This window comes from Doryrhamphus excisus, chromosome 11 (genome assembly GCF_030265055.1).
Source record: "Doryrhamphus excisus isolate RoL2022-K1 chromosome 11, RoL_Dexc_1.0, whole genome shotgun sequence".
Lineage (NCBI taxonomy): Eukaryota > Metazoa > Chordata > Actinopteri > Syngnathiformes > Syngnathidae > Doryrhamphus > Doryrhamphus excisus.
This window is the reverse complement of record NC_080476.1, coordinates 20,476,074-20,501,097: the sequence shown is the minus strand read 5'-3', so window position 1 is coordinate 20,501,097 and position 25,024 is coordinate 20,476,074. Positions and strand designations below refer to the sequence as shown.

At 39.0% G+C, this 25,024-nt stretch overlaps 3 protein-coding genes across 5 annotated transcripts in view; 1 reads left to right on the top strand and 2 right to left on the bottom strand.

Annotated features, from left to right (window-relative positions):
- Positions 1-23,073, bottom strand: part of LOC131137953 (tyrosine-protein kinase CSK-like) — a 50,031-nt gene extending 26,958 nt beyond the window's left edge. The window contains exon 1 of the mRNA XM_058086440.1: positions 22,973-23,073. The gene's annotated coding sequence lies outside the window, so the exon portion shown is untranslated. The remainder of the gene's footprint in view (positions 1-22,972) is intronic.
- Positions 258-23,120, bottom strand: edc3 (enhancer of mRNA decapping 3 homolog (S. cerevisiae)). Of its 2 annotated transcripts, none has more exons than XM_058086442.1 (7): positions 22,973-23,120; positions 11,965-12,130; positions 11,671-11,888; positions 11,251-11,592; positions 9,824-9,977; positions 5,906-6,123; positions 258-3,604 (listed from the first exon to the last, which is right to left on the bottom strand). In XM_058086442.1, exons 2-7 carry the CDS (start codon positions 12,126-12,128, stop codon positions 3,270-3,272), a joined length of 1,431 nt encoding a protein of 476 aa, XP_057942425.1. In that variant the 5' UTR covers positions 12,129-12,130; positions 22,973-23,120; the 3' UTR covers positions 258-3,269. The 2 variants fall into 2 exon arrangements, with proteins under 2 accessions (XP_057942425.1, XP_057942426.1); XM_058086443.1 differs by lacking the exon at positions 22,973-23,120 and adding an exon at positions 12,365-13,097.
- On the top strand, positions 19,517-24,750 carry LOC131137955 (cytochrome c oxidase subunit 4 isoform 2, mitochondrial). Of its 2 annotated transcripts, none has more exons than XM_058086445.1 (5): positions 19,517-19,700; positions 21,836-21,941; positions 22,038-22,205; positions 22,297-22,405; positions 24,502-24,543. In XM_058086445.1, exons 1-5 carry the CDS (start codon positions 19,605-19,607, stop codon positions 24,530-24,532), a joined length of 510 nt encoding a protein of 169 aa, XP_057942428.1. In that variant the 5' UTR covers positions 19,517-19,604; the 3' UTR covers positions 24,533-24,543. The 2 variants fall into 2 exon arrangements, with proteins under 2 accessions (XP_057942428.1, XP_057942427.1); XM_058086444.1 differs by having other exon boundaries at positions 19,530-19,700; positions 22,274-22,405; positions 24,502-24,750.
- Positions 24,751-25,024: the final 274 nt, after the last annotated feature.

The window sequence follows — 25,024 nt, the reverse complement described above, 5'->3', positions numbered from 1 at the left end:
AGTTTCCCCCGGAAATTACCGTCATTAGTTTATCGGCTACAATCGGGTAACATTAATGGCTTCGCGGTTTGCCGAGGACATGTATAAACGGGAGAGAAAAATGAATGGATGGATGTTTACGATACAATGTTTCTGGAGTCTGCTCACCATCATGGCGGCCAAACCTGCACAGTGCACTACGGAAGTCTGTCCCTTTAGAAAGTCAGCACGACATGAAAATAACCATCATTTTCAATATATCAAGTTCACAATATAACTGTTTTTCTTCATGTTTATTATTCGTCTCTCAGATGAATGGCAAAAAACAAACAAACAGCAGTCTCCAGTAATTGGAGAAAATAGAAAGTACATTTGTTATTTTTAGAACACTAAAAAGGTACCAGTGATGACTGCAATGCCAAAACCTGTCACAGACTCTCCAACAGCTTTTCTTTGACAGTATCAGTAAAACTACTGAAAGGTATTGACTGATAAAAGTGAGTTCACTTTGAAGAGCAACAGCATTGTGGATTGAAAATGGCTGTTTACTGCCTAAATGCTGTTGTTGTGAATGGGTGCTTGAAAACAAAAAAAATGCCAACATTTAATTATTTCTCTCAGGAGGCATGTCACATTTCAGGAAACTCTAACAAAAAAAGTCAAATGGAGTCAAATGAGACATTGTTGAATGGTAATCGCCAACGTGGACCAAGCAGTGAAGGTGATGGTGTAAAACAGGGGTCTCAAACTTGCGGCCCGTGGGCCAAATGCGGCCCGCGAGATGCTACTTGGAGGCCCCCACCTTGATACCAAAGTTTAATGTTGAAATGACAGCTTAAAGCTGTGTGCACAATGAACATGATTTTGCCCCGCCCATACTGTTACCACGCCCTGTTTTGCTTTGGATTAGCAATGAAGCTAAAGGCTTATGACGCTGGGTACAAATAAACGCAGGAAATGATTTGGAATAAAAGGGAAAATCCACGTCAAGATAAAGCATCTCATCAAACATGTTGTTAAAGTTACCACGCTGCTCCCAGATGGAACTGAGTACCATGCTAACTTGCTAATTGGGTACAATTATTAAGTTTCATTCATGTTCATGTTAAAGGTTAAATAACTGTTAATACTGTACATTTCAATCTGAAAAAAATCATTTCTCTACCAACTGTATGTGGTTTCTTACCTTTTTCTTATTTGCTGTTTTATTATTATTTTACTTATTTATTACTGATTGATTGATTTATTGTCTTTATTCTTAATTTGTTTATTTTTTTATCTTATTTTGTGTATAGAAAAATAAAAATGAAGATATTTGAGAACAGTGGAATGTTTTATCAGATATTTTGGTGTGGAAAAGCGGAACCAAAGTAGTGAAAAAGTGTAGGGTATAGCACAGGGGTCAGCAACCCGCGGCTCAAGAGCCGCATGTGGCTCTTCAGCCTCTTTGTTGTGGCTCCCTTTTGCAATGCTTGAATATTATTTAGTTATATAGTATAGTTTTAAAAAATCCAACTTTGTGTGAGACCATGAATGCATCTTGACTTCTGACTGGTGATTGGATGAGCACAATGATGAGCAGACAGGATGCTATTCAGTTCTCTCTCACACAGGTAAACATGAGGGAAAATAAGTAATATTTTACTTTACCGGAGCTATTTGACAATTCTAAAAAATAAATTAAAGATCATTCCATGGGAACTTAAAAATCAGGTAAGTTTGCAGTAGTTTACACATACATTTATGTAATTTCATCACCAATACTAGCAAGAGTACTCCAACTCGTTTTTTCTTATCTGAACTACTTTGATACCCCAAATTCCCTCCAATGTTGTTTTAAACATACTATGTTTTGCGGCTATCCAGGCTATTTTTCTTCAGTGGGCAAGGGGGTAAAATGGCTCTATCCATAGTAAAGGTTGCCAACCCCTGGTATAGCAGAAGCAAAAGCATTGAAGATAGTTTTTTTTATTGATTTTTTTTCCAGTTTTTAATAAATGCGTTTTGGGTTTTTTTTTTGAAAACCTGATGCGGCCCGGCTTCACCGGTGGCCCCCAGGTAAATTGAGTTTGAGACCCCTGGTGTAAAACAAACATTTATGAGGAAACAATGACGCTGTAATTACAGCACAATAAATGCCATTCACGGCCAATATTAATAGTAATGATGTTGTCAGGCTGGATTTGTTCAGGATGCTGAGATGCAATACATCAGTCCTGTGGAATGATGGAAAGTTGTCCATGAAGTATGATCATGGACAAAAGCAACTGCCGTGCTTCCCAGACTATCAATCACACTTTTTCATGTTTTGGCTGGTCCTGCAACAGAACAGGTACAGTGAAATGAAACTGAGTGTTCCACAAATAACAATGGTCCCATTACAGAATGAGCCTGTTTATTTTTGCCGCCCAACGTGGCCCAAAGAAAATGTGACTTCCTGTTTTTCAGTACGAGCTCTCCCTTCAAGGTAAAAAGTGGTGGTGGGGGGGCAAGAATTATATCAAAGTAGGTTGCAGCTTGGTGATTGTTAAACACATCTCAACTTCACTTACAATCAAATTGCTCGTTTTGAAACTTTAGAAATGAGTTTTGTAAGCTTTAGCCATTTAATGAGAAGCTGCCATCTTGTTTTATTAAAAGGGGAATCTACTTTGATATCACTGGAAGTCGACCATACAATCTAATTGTAGAAAATAACGTACTGAATAAAACAGTCACGGTACTTCAGATAACATACAATAAGCAAAAAAAAAAACTACAAAATGATGAAAGCGAGAGATTATACATGCTTTATCATCACAGTGTGACGCACCATGGAAAGAAAACTGGTGACAGTCTGTATGATGATCATCATTATACACCATTACCTGCCTCAGTTTCTTTAAATGTGTTTTCGATGAAAGACTAGAATGTCGTTCATGTCACAATTTTTTAAATCTGAGATTGTCCTACAAAACACAATTTAACTCTATTAGATAAACAAGTCATTGAATTTGTAGTTTCAAATAACCTGTTTATCTCCAACACTATATAGATACAATAGTATCTATGTAATTACTGCAACCCATAGAGGTGTTAATTAGGTTCTTTTTAAAAGTAAGAAGAAAAAAAAAGCTGTGCTCTCGCCATTAAGCTAGCATGTGGTACAGAAGAACTAATGCACTACATGAGCGGTCCTTCAGTACGAGGGAGAGGTCACATTCACATGGTGAAATGTCAGTAACTTTATGGAGAAACGCTGAAGGCTTTGACACAGTCCAGGATGGTCAAAGGTTCAACAACCAGTCCCATTACGCCGAGTGTAGAGGGATAACAAATTTGCATCCGAAAGGAGAATGGTACTTGATTCCCACTTCCTGGAAGACCTGACGGGGGATACCTATGTCACAAAGGTAAACCCTGCCAGCCCCCTCTGCTAAGGGGAGGGGGAGGCAAAGGGACAGGGACCATTTGGCCTCCACTGCCGGCCCCCGTCCGCTAACAGGAGGGTCTATGCTGAGTACCGGTGCACGGTTCTGGTTAGCCCAGTCCGCAGCCGCTCTGTACCAAGGCTGATCCATCAGGAAGGTGTTCTCATGGCAGTCCAGGCAGTTGATGATGAGATCCACGGGGGTGTCTGGCAGGTCTGTAAAATCAGAAAAGGAAACATTTTAACGTCACAAGCTCATTTATGACTTGTTGGCCTACGAGCAAGTTATCAATCATTTCATTAAAATCATTTTTCTTCTTCTTTAAAAAAAAATATTGAATTAAAAAGGACAGAAAAAAGAAACAACAACACCAGTTCAACACCTGAAGTGTTGTCACCAATGTAACACCAAATACACCATGAAAGAATACACAAAAAAGCAATTAAAACAACAACAATAACTAGATGGTACAATGTCAGCGGACATTGCATGTGAATGCTGAAAAGCTGAAGCTTGACTGAAATGCTGTGGAAATATGCTAAAACTTATAATGAAAGCACAAGTAAATTGGGCGTTTGAGCTCATATCAGGAATTGAACCAACCATTCCTCTACCAGCTGTGCGATGCGACTGTAGTATGAGCCGACCCAAACGTCACGGAGAGGCGTGTATTGGCGTGCGTACTGAGACTTTAAAAAGGTACTCACTGACATAGGCAGTCATGGCTTCTATTCCTTATGCTATGAATTGAAATGCTCTGCATGACTTTTTAAAACCGACCAAACACATTAGTTGAATTCGAACATAGAATCAAATCGGTATCAATGATACCAGTATAGGCCTGGAATTGAAATCAACGTTATCGCACATCACTAGCGCTCACGCCGCAGCAATGTTTACTTCTGTAAGCACACGGAAATATGAGCCGTGTTGTGCGTTTGTGCATAGACGTCACTTTCTAGATCAGGGGTGGGCAAACTTTTGGACTCGTGGGCCGCATTGAGTTAACAAAACTGTGCGGGGGGCCAGTATATCTTTTTTTTTTATAACACACACATTATTTTACGCTTATAATTCTAACAGTCCACCTTGAATTATTTGTCTAATTTTTAATTTTTTATTATATTATAATTATATTATTATTATTATCAATTATATTGTATATATTATATCTATTATATTTAATATATTATATTTGTATATATGTATATTTGTATATATTTGTATTTGCTTATAATTCTAACAGTCCACCTTGAATTATTTGTCTAATTTTATTTATTTATTACATTATATATTATATTTAATCTATCTATATATATATATTATAATTATATTATTATTAATTGTATTGTATATACCAATTATATTATATTTAATATATTATATATTTTTTATTTAATTAATTTACTTATTTGTATAATTTTATCTGTAAAAGTGTCAGACTATTAGATATATGTTTTAAATATGTTCCATATATCCCTTTTTTCCAGAGCATTTTAAACATCAGACCACATCAAACTAGAAACTTGAATTTTACATTAAAAAAAAACATTTTTTTTAATTATTTTAATTTTTATTATTATTATTTTTTTTTACTGAATAAGGCATCTGACTTGCAAGTCATGTTGCCAGCATGTACGTATGTTAAAAGGTAGAAAGCAACTGGCGGGCCGGATTCAAACGCTTTAAAGATCTGACCACATCAAACTACAAACTTGAATTTTTAATTTTTTTTATTATTTTTATTTTTATTTTTTTTTACTGAATAAGACATCCGACTTGCAAGTCATGTTGCCAGCATGTACGCATGTTAAAAGGTAGAAAGCAACTGGCGGACCGGATTCAAACGCTTTAAAGATCTGACCACATCAAACTACAAACTTGAATTTTAAATTTTTTTTATTATTTTTATTTTTATTTTTTTTTTACTGAATAAGACATCCTACTTGCAAGTCATGTTGCCAGCATGTACGTATGTTAAAAGTTAGAAAGCAACTGGCGGGCCGGATTCAAACGCTTTAAAGATCTGACCACATCAAACTACAAACTTGAATTTTAATTTTTTTTTATTATTTTTATTTATTTTTATTTTATTTTTTTTTTACTGAATAAGACATCCGACTTGCAAGTCATGTTGCCAGCATGTACGTATGCAAAGCAACTGGCGGGCCGGATTCAAACGCTTAGTGGGCCGCATGTGGCCCCCGGGCCGTAGTTTGCCCACCCCTGTTCTAGATGCTTTGCAATCATATGAACATTTTTTTAGTCACGTCAACTGGATTTTTTTTTTTTTTTTAATTGTGCATGAAATCCTGCAGTGTTAACGTAGCCTTGGATACCTGCATAGTCTGAGTGGTGCAATTACATGGCGTGTTCCAAATGTTCTTTTTTGTCACTGTGAGTGACGGAGGCGTTTGGTTAGCATGTGTTAGCATGTCCTGCAGTTTTTCCACCATTAAAAAGTGATCGATAACACTGAAATCACAACTTGCACTCAAAGTTCAAATAATGCTCACCTTTGATGTTTGACACTTGTTTCCCGCCCGTCTTATTGAAGAGTGTCAGCTCACTGGTGACCGAGTCGACCATCTTGACAAAGTTGGGAAGGAACAGGATGACCTCAACTTCGTGGTTGGCCAGGTGACGACCGCAGCTAATGCCCTGAGCACCTTGAACATGCGGGCCACACAGCAGAGCCACAGTGGGACGCTGGTGTAAGTTTTTGGGCGTGAATCTGGAGGAATCCAAAAAAGAAATGAAAATCATACATCTGTTTGGATGTTGGGAATTGGATACATACGACTGAGCCTACCATGTTCCATCTATCAGTGCTTTATAAGCCTGTTATTGTAGTTCCTACTGCTACCAGTAGAGGGTGTTGTGTACTCATGTGAGAGTGGAAGCCTGCCCATTGTCCAATTCATCTAGCACAGGGTTCGGCAACCTTTCCTATCAAAAGAGCCATTTTACCTCCTCGCTCACAAAAGGAAAACTGGAGCCGCAGAACATAATTCATAAACAAAATCTTATAAACTTTCAAAAGTTTATACCTGACGCCTGAAGAAAAATATTTGATTGACTGCCAGATTCAGAGGGAATTTTGGGGTATCAAAGTAGTTCAGGGGAGAAAAAGCGGAGTTGATCGATTACTCTTGCTAGTATTGGATCTTGCTAATATAGAAAATAAATGTACATAAATATCTGTGTAAATTAAATGTAATGTGTTTACATTTGTTGACAAACATGTTTATTCTGGCCCCAACAAGTTTGGGTGTTGAATACTTTAGCATTGCGAAGAGAGTCACAACAAAGAGCCACATGCGACTCTGGAGCCGTGGGTTGCTGACCCCTGGTTTAGTGTATATGACCATTTCATCTTTGACCTTTTTAATGATTTTAATCCGGAACAAAAGGCAGTAGTATCATCTGCAAATAATACATCATCGATGTACTAGTTGAATAGTTGTGGTCTCAGTGTTGACCCCTGGGGTACTCCATCACTGGGGTACTGTGGAAATGTGTTTTCTCCTGGCTTTACGTATTGCTTCCTGTCAGCTGAGTAGCTTTTGACCCAGTTGAAAACGAATTCTATGATTCTGTACCTTTTGAATTTTGTAATTTTGTGATTTTTTTTATAAACTTTCAAAAGTTTATACCTGATGCCTGACGAAATGTGCAGCGACGTGCTCACATCCTGAGCGAATTTCAAGTCTCCCATGATTTTGATTGACTTGAATACTTGGGCATTGCGAAGGGAGCCACAACAAAGAGGCTGAAGAGCCACATGCGGCTCTGGAGCCGTGGGTTGCTGACCCCTGATCTAGCATGTGTAGCCAACCACAACAGTCCTGATTGGCTAAGGGCGGGTCTGCGTTCGGGGTGGACCATTGTCAGTCAATCTCCTTCGTCCACCACTGCAAGTTGGCTAACGGTTATAGTTGTAATCTATTATTGCTAATGCTGGACATTGATTTTCAGTTCAATGGAGGATTATGAGCAGGAGTAAAATAATGCAACAGGAGCGATTTGTTTTAACAAGGATACAAAAACACGACGGCCTTATGGCGCTGGAACAAGGCAGTCAGACGAGTGAATATGGTGAGACATGTACTGATTTATTGTGTCCAAGAGGTTCATAATTCAAATTAGAATAACATTTGAGTGTGTTGAAAACTAGGCATGTTCTGATCCAGTACCGATCCCAATAATCCATGGGTGAAATCGATTTTTTTTCTTGTAAGAACTACTTTGCAAAATGGCCGAGCGCTACTAAATTTTGTAGCATTTATTTCCATAGCTTATTGTTTGTTTGTTTACCAGAACGCTGCCAAAATGCTGATATCCACAACTCAGGCTTTGTATTATACCAAGCATTTATTTTTAGTCTTCTCACAAGCTAACTGAAGTTAACTAAAAACATGTAAACATGACATCGTGTCGTGTCACATTTGAGCCACTAGATGGTATTCAAGTGTAGCGTCCCTGAGTGAGGTATACTACAGTATATTAGCTACAAATCGCAGGGCGTCACTAGCGCAAAGGCTATTCCAAGTCGTGGTGTCAAAACAACTACACACACACACACACACACACAGAGCAACACAATAGGTGGATAAAACAGACAAGACACTACCACCGTATGATGCAGAATATTAACCAACCCCTAATCATGTGCTCTCCAGCCATTTATAAAAGGCCCCGAAAAAATAAATAAATCAATGCACACTGGGAAATGGAAAGTGCTCCTAAGATGCTACACTATATATACTTCAATACCCCCCCCCCCACCCACCTTCGAAACTGCATGTCTTGCATTCATTTAGATCAGAGGTAGGGAACCTATGGCTCGGGAGCCAGGTAGGGCTCTTTTGATGACTGTATCTGGCTCTCAAGCGTTTCTTACCACAATAAAAATGTATTTTTGCTAACAATGTGTCCCGGGACAAACCGGGACAAAACCAGGAGAAAACCGGGAGACTAGCAAGAGAAAACCAGGAGAAAACTGGGAGAAAATCCGGAGACTACCAGGAGACAACTAGGAGAAAACCAGGAGAAAACCAAGACAAAATCAGGAGAAAACTGGGAGAAAATTGAGAGACTACCGGGAGAAAACATGGAGAAAAACAGGACAAAACCGGGAGAAAACCAAGAGAAAACTGAAAGAAAACAAGGAGACTACCAGGAGACAACTAGGAGAAAACAAGGAGAATACTGGGAGAAAACCAAGAGAAAACCAGGAGAAAACCGGAGAAAACCAGGAGAAAACAAAGAGAAAACCAGGAGAAAACTGGGAGAAAATTGAGAGACTACCAGGAGAAAACATGGAGAAAACCAGGAGAAAACTGGGACAAAACCAGGAGAAAACTGGGACAAAACCAGGAGAAAACTGGGAGACTACCGGAAGACTACCGGGAGGAAACCATGAGAAAACCGGGAGAAAATCCGGAGACTATCAGGAGAAAACCAGAGACTGTTAAAAATAATATTCAAAATCAACAACTTTCTTATGCATTTTAATCCGTCCATTTATTTTCTACTGCAATACGGCCGACCATATCTATCTTTCCTGATGATATTTTCCAGGTCAAACACCAAAACTGGATTATTACTGGGTAATGCGGTAGTCTACCTCGGTCATTGAGATGTCAACATGTAAATATAAACTTTCCTCCTTTAGTCAAATAGTCACCTAGCTAAAGCTGCAGAACCAAGCCTTCTGACGAAGATGGACAAAAGAATGAAATACATGTACGGAGTATGGTGCAAAACCATGCAGCAGCAGAAGTTGTATTAATGGCAACAAGTATTTGATTTATTATTAGACACTGCGCTGCTCACGAAAGTGTGCTGGCCACACCCCATTGGCGTGGGGTAGTGTGCCCGGTCTACATAATTAGAGCCCATTATATCTAAAACTGTTGGTGTTACATAAAAATGCACACATTTTATTGCATTCAATGTTTAAAAAAATGTATATGGCTCTCACAGATACACATTTTAAAATATCTGGCCTTCATGGCTCTCTTAGCCAAAAAGGTTCCCGACCCCTGATTTAGATGGTAGCCATTTTTTTTAAACGTCATAACATGCTTGAATGCAACACTGTGGTGCTTCACTGCACAAGCTATGACTGTTGACTGACGGAAGGAAGGCACATCCACACTGGAACTGTGGCATTCGAGTTAACTATTGCATTTGTGCCTTCATTCATTCATTCATTCATTCATATTTGTGTCTGCTTGCTAAATGCTAGCACTCCGTGTAGCCCCCGCCTCCACGAATGCACAGAGTGAACCCTCGTCATCCAGCCTGTGTACCGCAGAAAGATGGAACAAAATATATTTTTGAGAGGAACTCGTGCACTCATGAGAATGAGAATGGATTGTGTTCACACAATATGACAGGAAGTGCCAAAAGTACCTGAAGGTGCCTACCTGTTTGGCCCACCGAGCAATGTGAGGGCCATTTGACTAGCACACACGCCAGTCATCTCAAGTCGTCGCTCCAAAGTGAGGCCATGACGCTCCGCGGCTAACAGCAGACGCTTGTGCAGATCATATGATATACAGGGTACCACGAGTCCAGAGTCTGTTCGGAATACAAAGCAATAGCAAATCTATGGCGGCTTTATAGTCTTATGAAATGTTTATTTTCCTTTTACGGGTACCTTTTATGCTTTTCCAATCAACTTTTCTGCCCTATAAATGTAGTTGCTTACTTATACCACAGGGTGTAGGGGTGTAAGAAAATATCGTTTCGGCGATATATCACAATACTTTGTTCCACGATACTGTATTGATAGTAAAAAGTATGATTATGGACATTTTTAGGCATTTATCATAGACTGTATATGGTATTTATTGAAGTGCAGACACGGCAAAGGTTGATTTCTGATTTGAATTGAAACCTCCGATGGTTAGGCGGCAGCACTTACGTAGCCAATCAGGCAAGGACATTGAACGAAATTGACGAGTGAAACGTCCAGTTCAAGATGGCAGAATGCCAGCACATAACAGCGGCCCCTGCGGCGTACAAGGCTGAAGTGTGGACACATGTTGGATTTCTACACAAAGTAGAGTGTGCACAAATTGACAAAAGCCATGCCGTTTGGAAAATGTGTCGTGTTTCCCGAATAAAGTATTCAAGAGTAAAAGTAAACAGGACAAATCTGCGAGTCCACTTAGCGAGACACCATGAGGACCTGCCGCTAGCAAGCAATGCCAAGGTCTTTTGTATACTACAAAAGTAGTACTGTGATTTTCAAATTGATATGACTATTTAGTTAAATAATGCTTATTTCAAGCATCCTAAAAGGACTTTTTACTGATGTTAGTTACTTTGTTCCATAAAAATACTCTTCTGATGGTGTATAAGTCAGGGACTGTATACTCTGCATTTTTTCACAGCTAATAGAATGTGAACATTTGAGCAGGATTTTGAGACATCATTTCATTTATTTGTTTTTTTTTAGTAAATTTAAAGCTGGATGTTAAAGCTTTATTTATCCGAATGCTACACTTTAAGTTTTTACAGAGGAAAGTTTGTGATACAGCATAACATACTATTCTAATGGAATAAAAATAAGTGCAGTAATAAGTGCATATTGCTGGTGTCATTCAGTTTTTCCAGGAAATAATATTTAACTACAAGAAAAACAAAAAAAATATCACCTCGTTAACAGTATTGTGATGTATCGTATCGTGAGCCTAGTATCGTGATACATATCGTATCGCCAGATTCTTGCCAATACACACCCCTATACCACACCATACAATAATGTAGTATGCTATTTATATGTATAAAACAGTACAAATAGTTAACGGTACTAGTCTGTTTGTCATGGTAAAATGCAAATCCTTACCAGTGCAGTATTCTCTGAACCCAGGCTGTGGTACTGTGATCTGTCTGTACACTACAGGTTTGCCTTCCAGGATGTTCTCATCGTGGCGGTACCGTGAGGGTGTTTGCTCCTGAGGTGTACCACGTGATCGGGCCCCGTTACGACGCTCTGATGTGTCAATCTCTGAAAAAACTGCCGCCTTGTCAAAAAGGGCCAAGTTTCCTTCAAAATCGAAGTCAGTGTCCAGGCCGTCATCCATCCCGTCACCAAAACACTCGTCGTCCCTTTGCTTCATCTGAGTGCTGTTTTTCACCCCATTCTTCTTGGGGGTGACTTGGTTTGCAGCTCGACTGCTGGATGACCCTGGGAACGCCAGCACATACAACTGATGGTTACCGTTGCACAACAAGAAGCAATGACCTCCTCGTTATCGAAACTTACACGAGTTGTGTCTTCGTCTAAAGCCCTTAGGGACATCCAGGTGGCGTTCTCCATAGCTTTTTGAAAAGTACTGTGGAGAGTTCACAGCATCTACAGTTCTCGGGTCACCTTTTGGAACTGCAACTGGGGCACTACTTGCGTTGGTAGACACTAGAAAGCTGCTCTGAGTACTTCCATTTCTGATATCCAAGATCTTTAGTTCCTTTATGTCAATGGCACTGTGAGGGAAATAGGGCAAATAGAAGATCACTTAATTGCTGGTTCAACAGTTTCAAAAAAGACACCAAGTTGTACCTGAATGTGACCTCCGGAACAGGGCACTTGACTCCATTGTGAAAAGGTTGTCTGAGAGATATCGTTTGACAGGACTGGTCCACTGATGATACCTCTCCCTGATAGACTCCTAGTGTCGGTCCGCAATTAATTGACACCAAACTACCCAGCCAATCCGCAGCCATGCCTGTTAACATTCACAAACAAGACACTTTAGGAATGGCACAAAGGATAATGAAAATGCATTGTGTTGTATACCAATTTAATACGCAGGCTTCAGTTTAAACCAATGTTAAAAAATACGAGTGACCGATGTTAGCTAACAGCTAACCCGCTGGCAGCGAGCGTTAGCTTTAGCTACCATCAATCTCAGTGGTACGAAGGGTCCACTTTTGCCATGAGACAAATTTTAACAATATACCTTTTGAGATTTACACCAATGAAATTCTTATCATGAAAATACGGCAGGAAACTACACAGTTGAGTGCTGAATTCAATGATTTGTCGCTTTAAAGTTGCAGCCTGCCTCCGCTCCTTGAATGGCTAGATAATGCTGCTGCAGGCATCTGGGTGATCACTTCCGGCTTCCGGAACAAGTTTGATGTCGGAATAAAATCCGTAATGTTAGATACGTGACATTACAATACAAAATCAAATTATATTAAAATGTATTCACTTTTACTTTTTTTGCGCAGATAATAATACAAGCAAATAGCAACGCATTTGTTACAGATTTCAGCGGGGAGTACTGCTCTTCTTTCTCAGCACTGTCTCAAATCTCAATCTGAATGATAATATCCCGGATGTTAGCCATGTATTCACGTTCATGAGGGAAAATACCTATCTGGTTCATGGGCGGAGCTTCCGGGTGGAGCTTTTCTCCGCAAAATCCGTGTAATACATCCTGTATCAGGTGTGGTCAGGCCTTCAAAATAAAAGACGCCCGCCGGTAAATAAAACGATAAAGAACGACATAGATTATTCTATGCGGTGGTTCCCAAACCTTTTACTTCCACGTACCCCTTCAGACCTGAAGCCATGTACCCCTACTTTTGCACACTTTAAAAATAGAATCCTTATTGTGTTAATTAACTTGAAATAAAGACAATTCATTGGTTTATTCATTTTATAGTAATTTCCAGGTGAAACATTTGTATTTTCCATGGAAACATTGAGATAAAGTTTGAAATGAGAACTGATAAATAAGTTATCATATTACATATTTTTTAGTCCATTCTGATGTTGGCATCCTTCCCTGTGAATGGACTTCACTTATTTGTCCACTCATTTGTTAAATAACTGTTAATAGTTATCCTCCCTATTCGTGTGGAAGTGGTAAGTTTTTGGCTATTTAAGTTGAAAGGAAATAACTTGAAGGCTACCGTTTAGGTGGCTAGCTCTCTAGTTTGCGAGTTAGCATGTGTCTCAAGACCCTGCAGTTGCGCAATATGTTGTAAATAAAAAGAGTATAAATGTGACTATAGTCGTGTTTTGTCATGTCTACAGGGCTCTAATAATGCTTTGTTCATTTTCATCTGAAAAAAATCATTTGTCTACCCACCAACTATATGTGCTTTCTTAAGTTATTATTATTTGCCCTTTTATTATTATTATATTTATTACTGATTGATTGATTTTCTTTATTCTTGATTTGTTTATTTATTTTTCATCTTATTTTGTGTAGAAAAATAAAAATTAAGATATTTGAGAACAGTGGAATGTTTTATCAGAGCTTTTATTGTAGAAAATCAGAACCAAAGCACTGAAAAAGTTTGTATATTTTTCTGTTTTTAATAAATGTGTTTTGTTTTTTTTGGAAAACCTGATGCGGGCCAGCCTTGCCCAGACCCTAGCTCCAGTGGCCCCCTGGTAAATTGAGTTTGAGACCCCTGGTCCAAAGGTTTATTTAACATTGATGTCTGTTAGAAGTACAACATTTTGTAACATTGTCTTATTGTTGTATGAGCAACAAAGAAAAAATTGAAAAATTGTAAATATCACCTTCTTGGGCCGCTCGTGTGGGTGTGTTTGCTGGGATTTACAAGTGTCCCTGAATGTAGCTACAACTTGTGTCTGAGGACTTATGTGATACACTCGAATGCACCATTTTGGAACAAGCTTGAGCACTGACAGCAGTTTGCTAGTGCTGATCCTGCTTGTTGAGTATGAAGTGTCCATTATCTGACTGGAATCTTTCCATGGTGTCCCAACTGTAAAACCAGAATAAATTGATAATTAGGAATGATTGAAGGCCAGAGCTGGTTTATACTTGGACTTTTGTAATAACAGCAATATGCAAAATGATGACACAGGAAAAAGTGGATGCCACCTCTGACGTTAGTCCTCAACCAAGGACACAGCCCAGACTTTTTACCTACATACATGGAGACTCTAACAAGCTGTGCTCCCAGTTGACTTGAACACACCGTGTTCGCCTCAGGATATCAAACCTAGCATGCAAACATCTGAGCATAGCAACTTCCTCTGTACCTGTTCAAAGAATCTTTAGCGTTTTTAGCGAGCAGATTGATGCTGCCGCAATGACAAAGTATATGACAAAACATTACCCTGCAAAGAACGTGATTTACCAAAGCATTGTTTCATTTGTTCACATTGAAATGACCATAAATTGCTCAACTTTTCAATATTAAGGAGTATGCCTAATGTTAGTGTCTGTACTTTCATTTGGAAGAAAAGCTCGAGTTCCCACGTTTCTGACCTATAAATGTAGTTAGAATGTTGCGTTCTCGTGTTCAATGATGCCAAAGCTCCAAAAACGCCCCGTTTTGCAAAGGCGTGGTAAAACTGTTCCTTTGTGATGTCACAGAGAGGACATATAAACTCTCTTCTCTCCCCCAAGCTCTGCTTCACCCCCCTTCCCCTAAACAGCGCTGCTCCACTGTTTACTTTCTAGCAATGCCTCAAAAAGGAAAGCCACATTTGTTTACAATCCCTAAAGCCACCATCAGACACAAGTGATAGGAGTCCCTGATTCCCTACCAGCAAAAGAAATACATTTCCCACTGGACTGTTTATGAACATGGGCCACCATGCAGCTGGACTAGCCCACAAACTTGCTGAAGCCTGACGCCTTTCCAACGTTACTAGGTGGTGTGGAAGGGTCAGAAGGGATAGCAGTATAAGTAACAATGTCCTAAGAATGAATAAGTCAAAGTGCTACATGTCTTTTTTTTTTTTTTATAAATGAACACGCAGCAGCCCACAACCACAGCTTCAAAAGGAAAGCCTGGTATTAAGGATCTTGTGAGATGAGTCACATGATTAGTGACTGTGGACAGCATTAAGAATTGCATTACAGTTTTTATTTCAAAATAATTGTTATTTTTTTAAAATACATTCACACTTCCGTCATTCATTCAGGAGTCAGTGCTGGAGCCTATCCCAGCTGTCTTTGGGCAAGAGTCGGGGTCCACCCTGGACTGGTGGCCAGCCAATCACAGGGCACATATAGACAAACAACCATTCACACTCACATTCATACCTATGGACAATTTGGAGTGGCTAATTAACCTAGCATGTTTTTGGAATGTGGGAGGAAACCGGAGTACCCGGAAAAAAACCCACACATGCACGGGGAGAACATGCAAACTCCACACAGAGATGGCCGAGGGTGGAATTGAACCCTGGTCTCCTAGCTGTGAGGCCCTCCACATACTTGAAATAGCTAATTTAGCTAGCACTGCAGCTGTATTAATATTAGTAATATTTTAGTAATTGCGCATTCCACTGACAATTTTGTTGATTATAAATTTAATTTTTATAAAATTTTTATTTTAATTAATTTTTATAAATTTTTTTATATATTTTTTAAATATTATTATTATTATTATTATTTTTTAAATATAGAAAATATAGAAAACCCACGCATACACGGGGTGAAATTGAACTCGGGTCTCCTAGCTGTGAGGCCTGCATGCTAACCATTCGACTACTACTGTGCAGCCCACTTCCGTCGTGATTTATTATATTAATTATTTTCAAATGTTCAATAGAATAATTTTCCAATAAAGATACTTCAAAAGGCAACCATCAAACCATGATTTTTTTTGCCCATGGTTGTCATTCCCTCAAAATCTCATACCGACCCATGCCTAACATGCGGCACACATGCACCCACTATATACCGCATTTTCTGGAGTATAAGTCGCTCCGGAGTATAAGTCGCACAAGGCCAAAAATGCATAATTAGGTCGAAAAAAACATACATAAGTCGCACTGGAGTATAAGTCACATTTTTTGCGGGTTTATTTTCCAAACTACTTGACCAAAACAGACATTACGCCATCTTGGAAGGCAAGTTGTAACAATAAAAGAATAGAGAACAGGCTGAATAGGTGTAAGATATGCTAACACAATGCTTATTCAGCTACACAAAACATAAACATGAACACAAAAGGTGTCCATTTTTTTTATTTATAAGTCGCTCTGGAGTATAAGTCGCAGGAACAGCCAACCTATGAAAAAAAGTGTGAATTATAGTCTGGAAAAAACGGTATATATTTCATTTCTAAGTCGCTCTGGAGTATAAGTCGCAGGAACAGCCAACCTATGAAAAAAAGTGTGAATTATAGTCCGGAAAAAACGGTATATATTTTCATTTCTAAGTCGCTCTGGAGTATAAGTCACAGGAACAGCCAACCTATGAAAAAAAGTGTGAATTATAGTCCGGAAAAAACGGTATATATTTTCATTTCTAAGTCGCTCTGGAGTATAAGTCACAGGAACAGCCAACCTATGAAAAAAAGTGTGAATTATAGTCCGGAAAATACGGTATATATTTTCATTTCTAAGTCGCTCTGGAGTATAAGTCACAGGAACAGCCAACCTATGAAAAAAATGTTGACTTATAGTCCGGAAAATACGGTATATATTTTCATTTCCAAGTCGCTCTGGAGTATAAGTCACAGGAACAGCCAACATTTAGTTCATTCAGTAATTTCATTCATTTAGTAATTTTTAGTAATTTAGTAATTTTTGTTTGAATGACGGTTCTTTGTAAATGACTGGTTGTTGGGATGACCCATTTTTGGGCACCTTTTTGGGCAAATTTGGGCACCTTTGTTGTTTTATTGATTTGAATACCTTTAACACTAATTATTGGAACACAAAATGAGTTTGGTAAGCTCATTGACCCTTGACCTACATACACAAGTGAAGCCAATCATGAGAATTATTTCAAGTTGCATCTTCTCTGAAGAGTAGCACCGTGGTAGCCTCAAAACAACTGGCAAACCACCTGAAAACAAAGATTGTTTGACATCATGGTCTAGGGGAAGGACACAAAAGCTAGTTCATGTTTCAATGGAAGTTTTTATGCTACTTTAGACCAGGGGTCTCAAACTCAATTTACTTGGGGGCCACTGGAGCTAGAGTCTGGGTGAGACTGGGCCGCATCAGGTTTTCCAAAAAAAAAAAAAAAAAAAAAACGCATTTATTTAAAAACAGAAAAATATACAAACTTTTTCAGTGCTTTGGTTCCAATTTTCTACAATAAAAGCTCTGATAAAACATTCCACTGTTCTCAAATATCTTCATTTTTATTTTTCTACACAAAATAAGATGAAAAATAAATAAACAAATCAAGAATAAAGAAAATCAATCAATCAGTAATAAATAAATATAATAATAATATTAAAACAGCAAATAATAAAAAGTTAAGAAAGCACATATAGTTGGTGGGTAGACAAATGATTTTTTTCATATTAAAATGAACAAAGCATTATTAGAGCCCTGTAGACATGACAAAACACGACTATAGTCACATTTATACTCTTTTTATTTACAACATATTGCGCAACTGCAGGGTCTTGAGACACATGCTAACTCGCAAACTAGAGAGCTAGCCACCTAAACGGTAGCCTTCAAGTTATTTCCTTTCAACTTAAATCGCCAAAAACTTACCACTTCCACACGGATAGGGAGGATAACTATGAACAGTTATTTAACCTTTAACATGAACATGAATCAAACGTAATCATTTTTTCTGGGTACATGATACCATACAGCATCCATATCAAACTTTAAACTTTCATATCAAGGCGGGGGCCTCAAACTAGTGTCTTGCGGGCCACATTTGGCCCACGGGCCGCGTGCTTGAGACCCCTGCTTTAGACCATCAGATAGTGAAAATATCCATCACACATTTGTACATTTGCCTTGAAATTCAAACATTTGTCAGAGAAGTAAACAAGGAGGAGTTAGCATACTCTTGACATCCAACGTTTAATTGTTCATATTTCCTATTGTTGTTGCCGCTGGACTACCCAGCATGCGTTGCGGGCATTTGGAAACAATAGTTTTAAGTTAGGTGATATGTGTAGTGCTTACTTGTTGGTTATCCCCCACATAGTATGATTAGTTGATTGATGTGTTTTGGTTTCTTTGCATCGTGAGTGAGTGTGTTTTTCCTGTTTGATGACCACATAGTATATCGTTTTTTGACCCAATGTATAGTAATAGTCACAATGTAATATTTACATATTTAATATTTATATGTTTTTCTGTATTTTTGAAATTATATTCACTTTCTCATATTTTTCCAATAAATAATATTTGTAATATTATGGTCACTCTGCAATATTTTGTTGTAGGGTATAGAACAGGGGTGGGCAAACTACGGCCCGGGGGCCACATCCGGCCCGCCAAGTGCTTGAATACGGCCCACCTGTTTTTTCCAAAGTATTTCATTTAAACTCAACATACAACCTGACATCAAGGCTTGAGCCTTAATAATATCATTAATATAATATTATTAATAATTAATAATAATATTAAATAAAATATTAATAATTATTAATAATAGTAATTATTATTAATAATAATACTAAATAAAAACATTGAATAATAATAATAATTATTATTATTATTGTTATTATAATACATTTAATTTATAACACACTTTACATGAAATAAATCATCTCAAAGTGCACATATAGCAGATTGCATGACACTTTTACATGTAAAACGTGTGTAAAATATACGTGTAAAAATTGACCGTTACGTGTAAAATATTATATAGTCTGGCCCCCCCGTCAATGTTGTTAAATCAATGCGGCCCACAAGTCAAAAAGTTTGCCCACCCCTGGTATAGAATATTATTATGATGAAAGATGATATGAAATAAAGTGTGTGTTAAAAGAAGACCAAGACTTGGGTTGTCTTTACACATAAAGATGATAAAGTGGGTATTTAGGTCACATGATGATATATAGTTTTATACATACTGTAGCCGATGACACTTGTGCTATTTTTTATCAAACATGTCCTTGTCTGACCCCCCCCCTCACACAGAAACCCTGCGTCAGCTGGTCCGGTCCGGTCCTGTGGGTTTAAGTCCACATGTAAGAAAATAAATCCAAGAGTAGAAGACATTTGGCATTAGACTGTAGAGCAGAATGTAAAAGTAGGTGTGTCCTGCCCATATATGGCAAATCGAATAACAAGCTGTTTGTCCTTATGTAACCTGCCTCGTGACGTCGGACTCTCCAAAAAGAGCAAAAACTAGTCCAAGCCCCCAAAAGCCAAAGGTGTCATGCAACTTACTAATAGGACATGCACTACTTTTTCACTTTGTTTTTTATTCCCACACTCTTTTCTGTGCTTAGGGCCCACCCACTATAGACACACTTCCTGCTGTGTCCATGAGATCCACACACACACACACACACACACACACACACACACACGCACAAACAAAAAGGCTTTTCCTTGAAGAAGTTGCTGATCTCTACAGCAGCGTGAGTATCATTTCTTATGTGATGTCAAATATGATATATTTTGCAGTGTTTTAGGGGTTAAAAGCCAAACTAGAAGAAAAGACATTCCAACTGTCCCGAGTGGTGGACATGCAGCCAAGGTGGCAAACAAACACGACTCAAAGAGGAGAAATACTGATCAAATACGTCCGTCAGTACTTGCATGCACTGCAAACAACTTTAGCAACTCAGTTTTTGTACCACAACATATACCACGTTGATCGTGTGTCGTGGTTTTTTATTTGACAAGGTCAACACGTACTCTAACTTTGACAAGGTGCCAATTTACAACGGCCATTTTCATTGCACGTGCGTGTGTGTGTGTGTGTGTGCGTTATTTTTTCTTTGGGACAGACAAAAGGTGTGTAAGGTGTGGGTTCCATTACATCTGGAGTAAAAGCAACACTGCATTTCAGTGTAAGTAAAATAAGGTGGTGGTAGTGTGATGGTCTGGGGCTGCTGTGATAAGTGCAAACATGAATTATGCCGTCTGGCTAAAAATCCTGAAGGAGAATGTCCGGCCATCTTAATTAGCTGAAACCAAGCTAATCGGGTCCTGCAAGCAGGACAAAGATCCAAAACACACCAGCAAGTCCACCTCGGAATGGCTGAGGAGAAAACTAATGAAGACTTTGGAGAGACCTCGTCAATGTCCTAACCTGAACCCTATTGAGATGCTGTGGCATGACCTTCAAAAGGCTTCATGCTGGGCACGTGTACATGAAGAAAATACATATAAAATACACAAAATGATAATGAAGATATGATTGGTTCTAATGAAATCTATATGTCCTTTCATCACCACTACTGTCAAATACACAATAGTTTACAAATATTATGCTTATTATGCTAATATTATTATGCTATTATACTTTTGTATTGAGTTGTGGAATCCTATACAGCAACTACACACGATAACAAGCACAAAACGTTTTCAAGATCTTCCAGAATGAGCACCTATTCCAGCGGTATTTTGGGATTTTGTGCATCTCTGCACGAAAACGGCCTATTTTAATGCATTCCACCCAAGGTTGTGGTTGGTCACACACCAAGTGGCCATGAGGACTTCAGGATAGCTGCTAAACCCAACTTTATAAGAGTTGATAAAAAAAAAACTGTCCACTTTTAACATTCAGCCATATGTGCTGGATGCTGAATCTGACCCGGATGTAGAGACTGGACAGTCCAAAGTTTCTCTAGAAAACATTTCACTTCAAAACGTCTCTCAATGGTAAGTAGCTTTAGCATTTTAGCATTTGGTTGCACATTTTTTGCAGGACAACAAGTGTTTAAAAAAAACTCGTGTAGAACCAATGGTTGTGGTGGGAAATGGCTATTAGCAACTCCAGACTCGGTGAGCTCGTAATCCCCCCCCCCCCCCCCCGCTCCCTAAATGCACACTCTATAATGCTACACAGACAAATGCTTTTCTTCCATAACTTCCACTAAATAAAGACAGTTAGGACACTGATAAATCGTTACTGACTGCTTGTTCTTCTTACTCTTCGTCACAACCAAGTAACGTTGGAAAGGCGTTGGACTTCGGCAACAATTTGTTAGCTAGTCCAGCTGCATAGCGGCCCTTGTTCATAAAACCGTCGGCAGATTAAAATATATGAATTTGCTGGTAGGGAATCAGAAAATCCAACCACTTGTGCCTGATTTTTGCCGAGTTAGGAATTGGAACAAATTTAGCTTTCCCTTACACCCGAAGAATCACGTCCTGGGAGACATTGCTAACAACGTAAACAAAGAAGCAGAGTTTGGGGGAGGGGGGGGGGGGGGGCAGAGAGCGTACCTGGCCTACAGCACACGCCCATATAAGGAATCCTGGCACTTTGTGATGTCACAGAGAGTGACTTCTTTCAGCGCTCATTTCCAAATGTGCAAACCTCATTATCTGAAACACGGGAATACTACTAAGTATTCCAAGTACAAGTACTCACACTAATGCAGCTTTGTATGTATTGGCTGCTTCTTATGTGTAAGCACCAAATTTGGCTGTACAACAATAAAGTTTTCGTCAACTCCGAAGGCGAGTTGGTTTTGTTATACTTCACATCAGTTCCATAAATGCAAGAGTACGATACGAGTGGTCCACCTCATGTATTCTGCAGATGCTTGGCCTGACAACAGCAGCAAGACGTGCTGGAATAATGCTCCTGAGCAGACGCCTGGCGCTGGCGTTGCCCTCCAGCAGCAGAGCCACCATGGCGAGTCACGGTAAAACCCAAAGCAAAAGTCTATTGTTTCAATTTCAGGCCTCTGCTCGGAGTAAAAGATTGCATTTACAGTCATTTCACACACATCATGTTCCAGGAGATGTGAGTCAGGTGGAGCAGATGTCCAAGCCCATGTACTGGGACCGCGTGGACACGCCGTTGCCGGACAGGCCTTACAAGGACGAGCTGAGTGCTGCCGACATGAGCCTCAAACAGAAGGAGAAAGGATCTTGGAAGCAGCTGACCAAAGAGGAGAAGATAGCCTGTAAGACGGAAAAAACTAACAAAAATGACCAAATCCAGTCATTATCTTGGTTGTGGTCTTTTTTTTAGTGTACCGCCTGATGTTCCGTCAGACCTACCCAGAGATGAGGCAGCCCACTGCAGAGTGGAAGACGGTTATGGGGGCCTTCTTCATCTTTCTGGGCTTCACCGGTCTGGTGGTCTGGTGGCAGGCCCTGTATGGTCAGTCTACAGCGCCATTTGTCCATGCGGGAACTTTCCTGACATTTTTTTTTGGCGGGTTGAAAAAAAGTCGCAGCTACACTGCCGATTGATTAGTATTAGGTTTAGTACCTGATCAAAATCTTACAAAATCTTGAAAAATAGCTAGAATTTGCCTTTCGCACATTTGGACCTTAATGACTTTTTTAGTAGAGTTACAATATGAAAAAGCAAGATAGGGGAGTGTGACAAAAAGCACTTTGAAAAGGTTATTTATTGAAAAGAACAATTCAACTGAAATGGGCTGATCAAATCAGCCATCGCTCAAAACATTACAAAACTCTCCAAACCAGAAAAAATTGTGCAAACCTGCCAACATGTATGAATTTCTAGTAATCCGCATGCAATTCTATTATAGAAAATATGCGAGAAAATAACTGAGAGCCACTGCAAACTGTGCAAAGTGAATAAAAGTGTCGTGTCACGGCAGCTAAACCTCCGGCAGGTGCCAGCATTGACTGACACTCTCCTGTTTGCCGTGAACGTGAAATGGTGACGTTACCGGAAGTTAACAAAATGTTGACTTACCGTTGGTAAGTTGTCTTCAGGATGATATTTGCGCAAAGCGTCCTTTTGTAAAAGTGCTGTAGTCTATTTAGTGATGTACTTTACTCCTTAGAGTCGCCATACTATTAATCGAGAGGTACTGTTTTTCAGCTACTAGCTTGGATAGCAAACTTTTCCTGTTCAGATTTGCTTGACCAATCAGAGAAAGCGAAGGATGTGACGCCTTTGTGTTTCCCTGTTTTTTTTTTCTCTTCGTGTGAAAGGAAATATATCCAAAGAAAGAAACGTCTTCATTTTACAAAGCAGTCGCCTATACTTGGAGTAGAAAAAATCAGATATAAAAGTCTAGAGAACTGAGCTAATTTTCAAATCAATTCCAACCACACTGAAGAGAAGCGCGATAATTTCCGAGTTCTGTGTGTGACCACGTGAAGGCAGCAGGGCTCTGTTCCAATACGCATGTCCTCCCCAAGCAGGTGTGGTCACGCTTTAACACGTTCAGCCTACCTCGTACTAGAAATCTATAAATATCATAAATATACAGTACAGGTCAAAGGTTTGGACACACATTCAATGTGTTTTCTTTATTTTGGAGGTTTGAAGGTTGTCAAAACTATGAATGAGCACATATGGAATTATGCACTTTCCTGAAAAATGTATATATATATATATATACATACACTATACTAAATATGAATAATGATTAGTATTTCGCATTCAAAGGTTACAGTTAAACAGATTAGTTGATATGTCACAATTCAATTCAATATGGCAATAAAGATAATTACATACGTATACTGTAATTCATCATTAGTTGTGTACTACCCGAGTACCGGTAACACTGTAGATCAGTCAAAACACACAGTGTTCAAATTGACACAGTTCATGTGCTGTTAGCATTCGCTATCAAACATTACAGATAAACAAGAAGTGAAAATGATAGTCTAGCGCAGGGGTCAGCAACCTTTACTATGCAAAGAGCCATTTCACCCACTTGCCCACTAAAGAAAAATAGCCTGGAGCCGCAAAACGTTGTATGTTTAAAACAACATTGGAGGGGAAAAAAAAGACGAGTTGGAGTACTCTTGCTAGTACTGGAGATAAACTTTTGTTTTTAAATGAGCTCTAATTTATTTTTTAGAATCATCAAATAACTCATTAATAATAATTAATAACTCAAATAACTCAAAGTATTACTCATTTCCCTTCATGTTAACCTGTCAGAGAGAACTGGATAGCATCCTGTCTGCTCATTCAGTCACCAGTCAGAACTCAGTCAGGATGCATTCATGGTCTCACACAAAGTTGGATTTTTGTAAACTCATAACAAAGACGTGCATTTTCACCACACGGGTGCTAAAAAATATTCAAGCATTGCAAAGGGAGCCGCAACAAAGAGGCTGGAGAGCCACATGCGGCTCTGGAGCCGCGGGTTGCTGACCCCTGGTCTAGCGTATGTAACATCATGTTTTCCCGTCTAGGTGTACTACTCTTGCAGTGAATAATAAAATGTATAAATGTACTGTAACATCATGTCGTCGTCCAACTAGTGTACGCGCCTCGCCCTCCGACCTTCGATGACGAGTTGCAGGCCAAACAGGTGAAGAGGATGCTGGACATGAGGATCAACCCGGTAGAAGGTTTCTCCTCCCAGTGGGACTACGAGAAGGGCAAGTGGAAATAAAAGGGAAATGAAGTGGAAACTAGAAGAAGGAAGCAAAAAATCAGGATCATTATTACTATTTGTGTGTGCTAGAAAATATACAATAATATAAATAATAAAGCTTGACTCCGTCCAACCTTTTTTTCATTTGTTTTTCTTGTTTATGCTAATTATTAATAAATAAAGGTTTGGTAATGGTTGTATTTGATTTGAACATGCATCAGGTTACCAGGGAATGCATCACATAAACGTGTAAGGTGATGGAACCGTATTGTGACATAAAGGTGAGCTCGGTTGCTATCCACTCTTCCGTATGTGAATGATGCCGAGACTAGCGATTAGCGAGGCGTCATTCGAGTTAGCAAGTATCACTGCACCCTCGGAAAGAAATTTGTTTTAAATCATCAAAA

What these genes read in the sequence shown, in the direction of transcription:
- LOC131137955 (XM_058086444.1), top strand. Translation starts at nt 19,605, where the DNA reads ATGAGATCCACACACACACACACACACACACACACACACACACACGCA. An exon ending in TTGCTGATCTCTACAGCAGC is followed by an intron (nt 19,701 to 21,835) that starts GTGAGTATCATT and finishes TGTATTCTGCAG; the next exon opens with ATGCTTGGCCTGACAACAGC. An exon ending in AGCCACCATGGCGAGTCACG is followed by an intron (nt 21,942 to 22,037) that starts GTAAAACCCAAA and finishes ATCATGTTCCAG; the next exon opens with GAGATGTGAGTCAGGTGGAG.
- edc3 (XM_058086442.1), bottom strand. Translation starts at nt 12,128, where the DNA reads ATGGCTGCGGATTGGCTGGGTAGTTTGGTGTCAATTAATTGCGGACCG. An exon ending in GTTCCGGAGGTCACATTCAG is followed by an intron (nt 11,889 to 11,964) that starts GTACAACTTGGT and finishes TTTCCCTCACAG; the next exon opens with TGCCATTGACATAAAGGAAC. An exon ending in ACAAGTGTCAAACATCAAAG is followed by an intron (nt 3,605 to 5,905) that starts GTGAGCATTATT and finishes CTGATTTTACAG; the next exon opens with ACCTGCCAGACACCCCCGTG.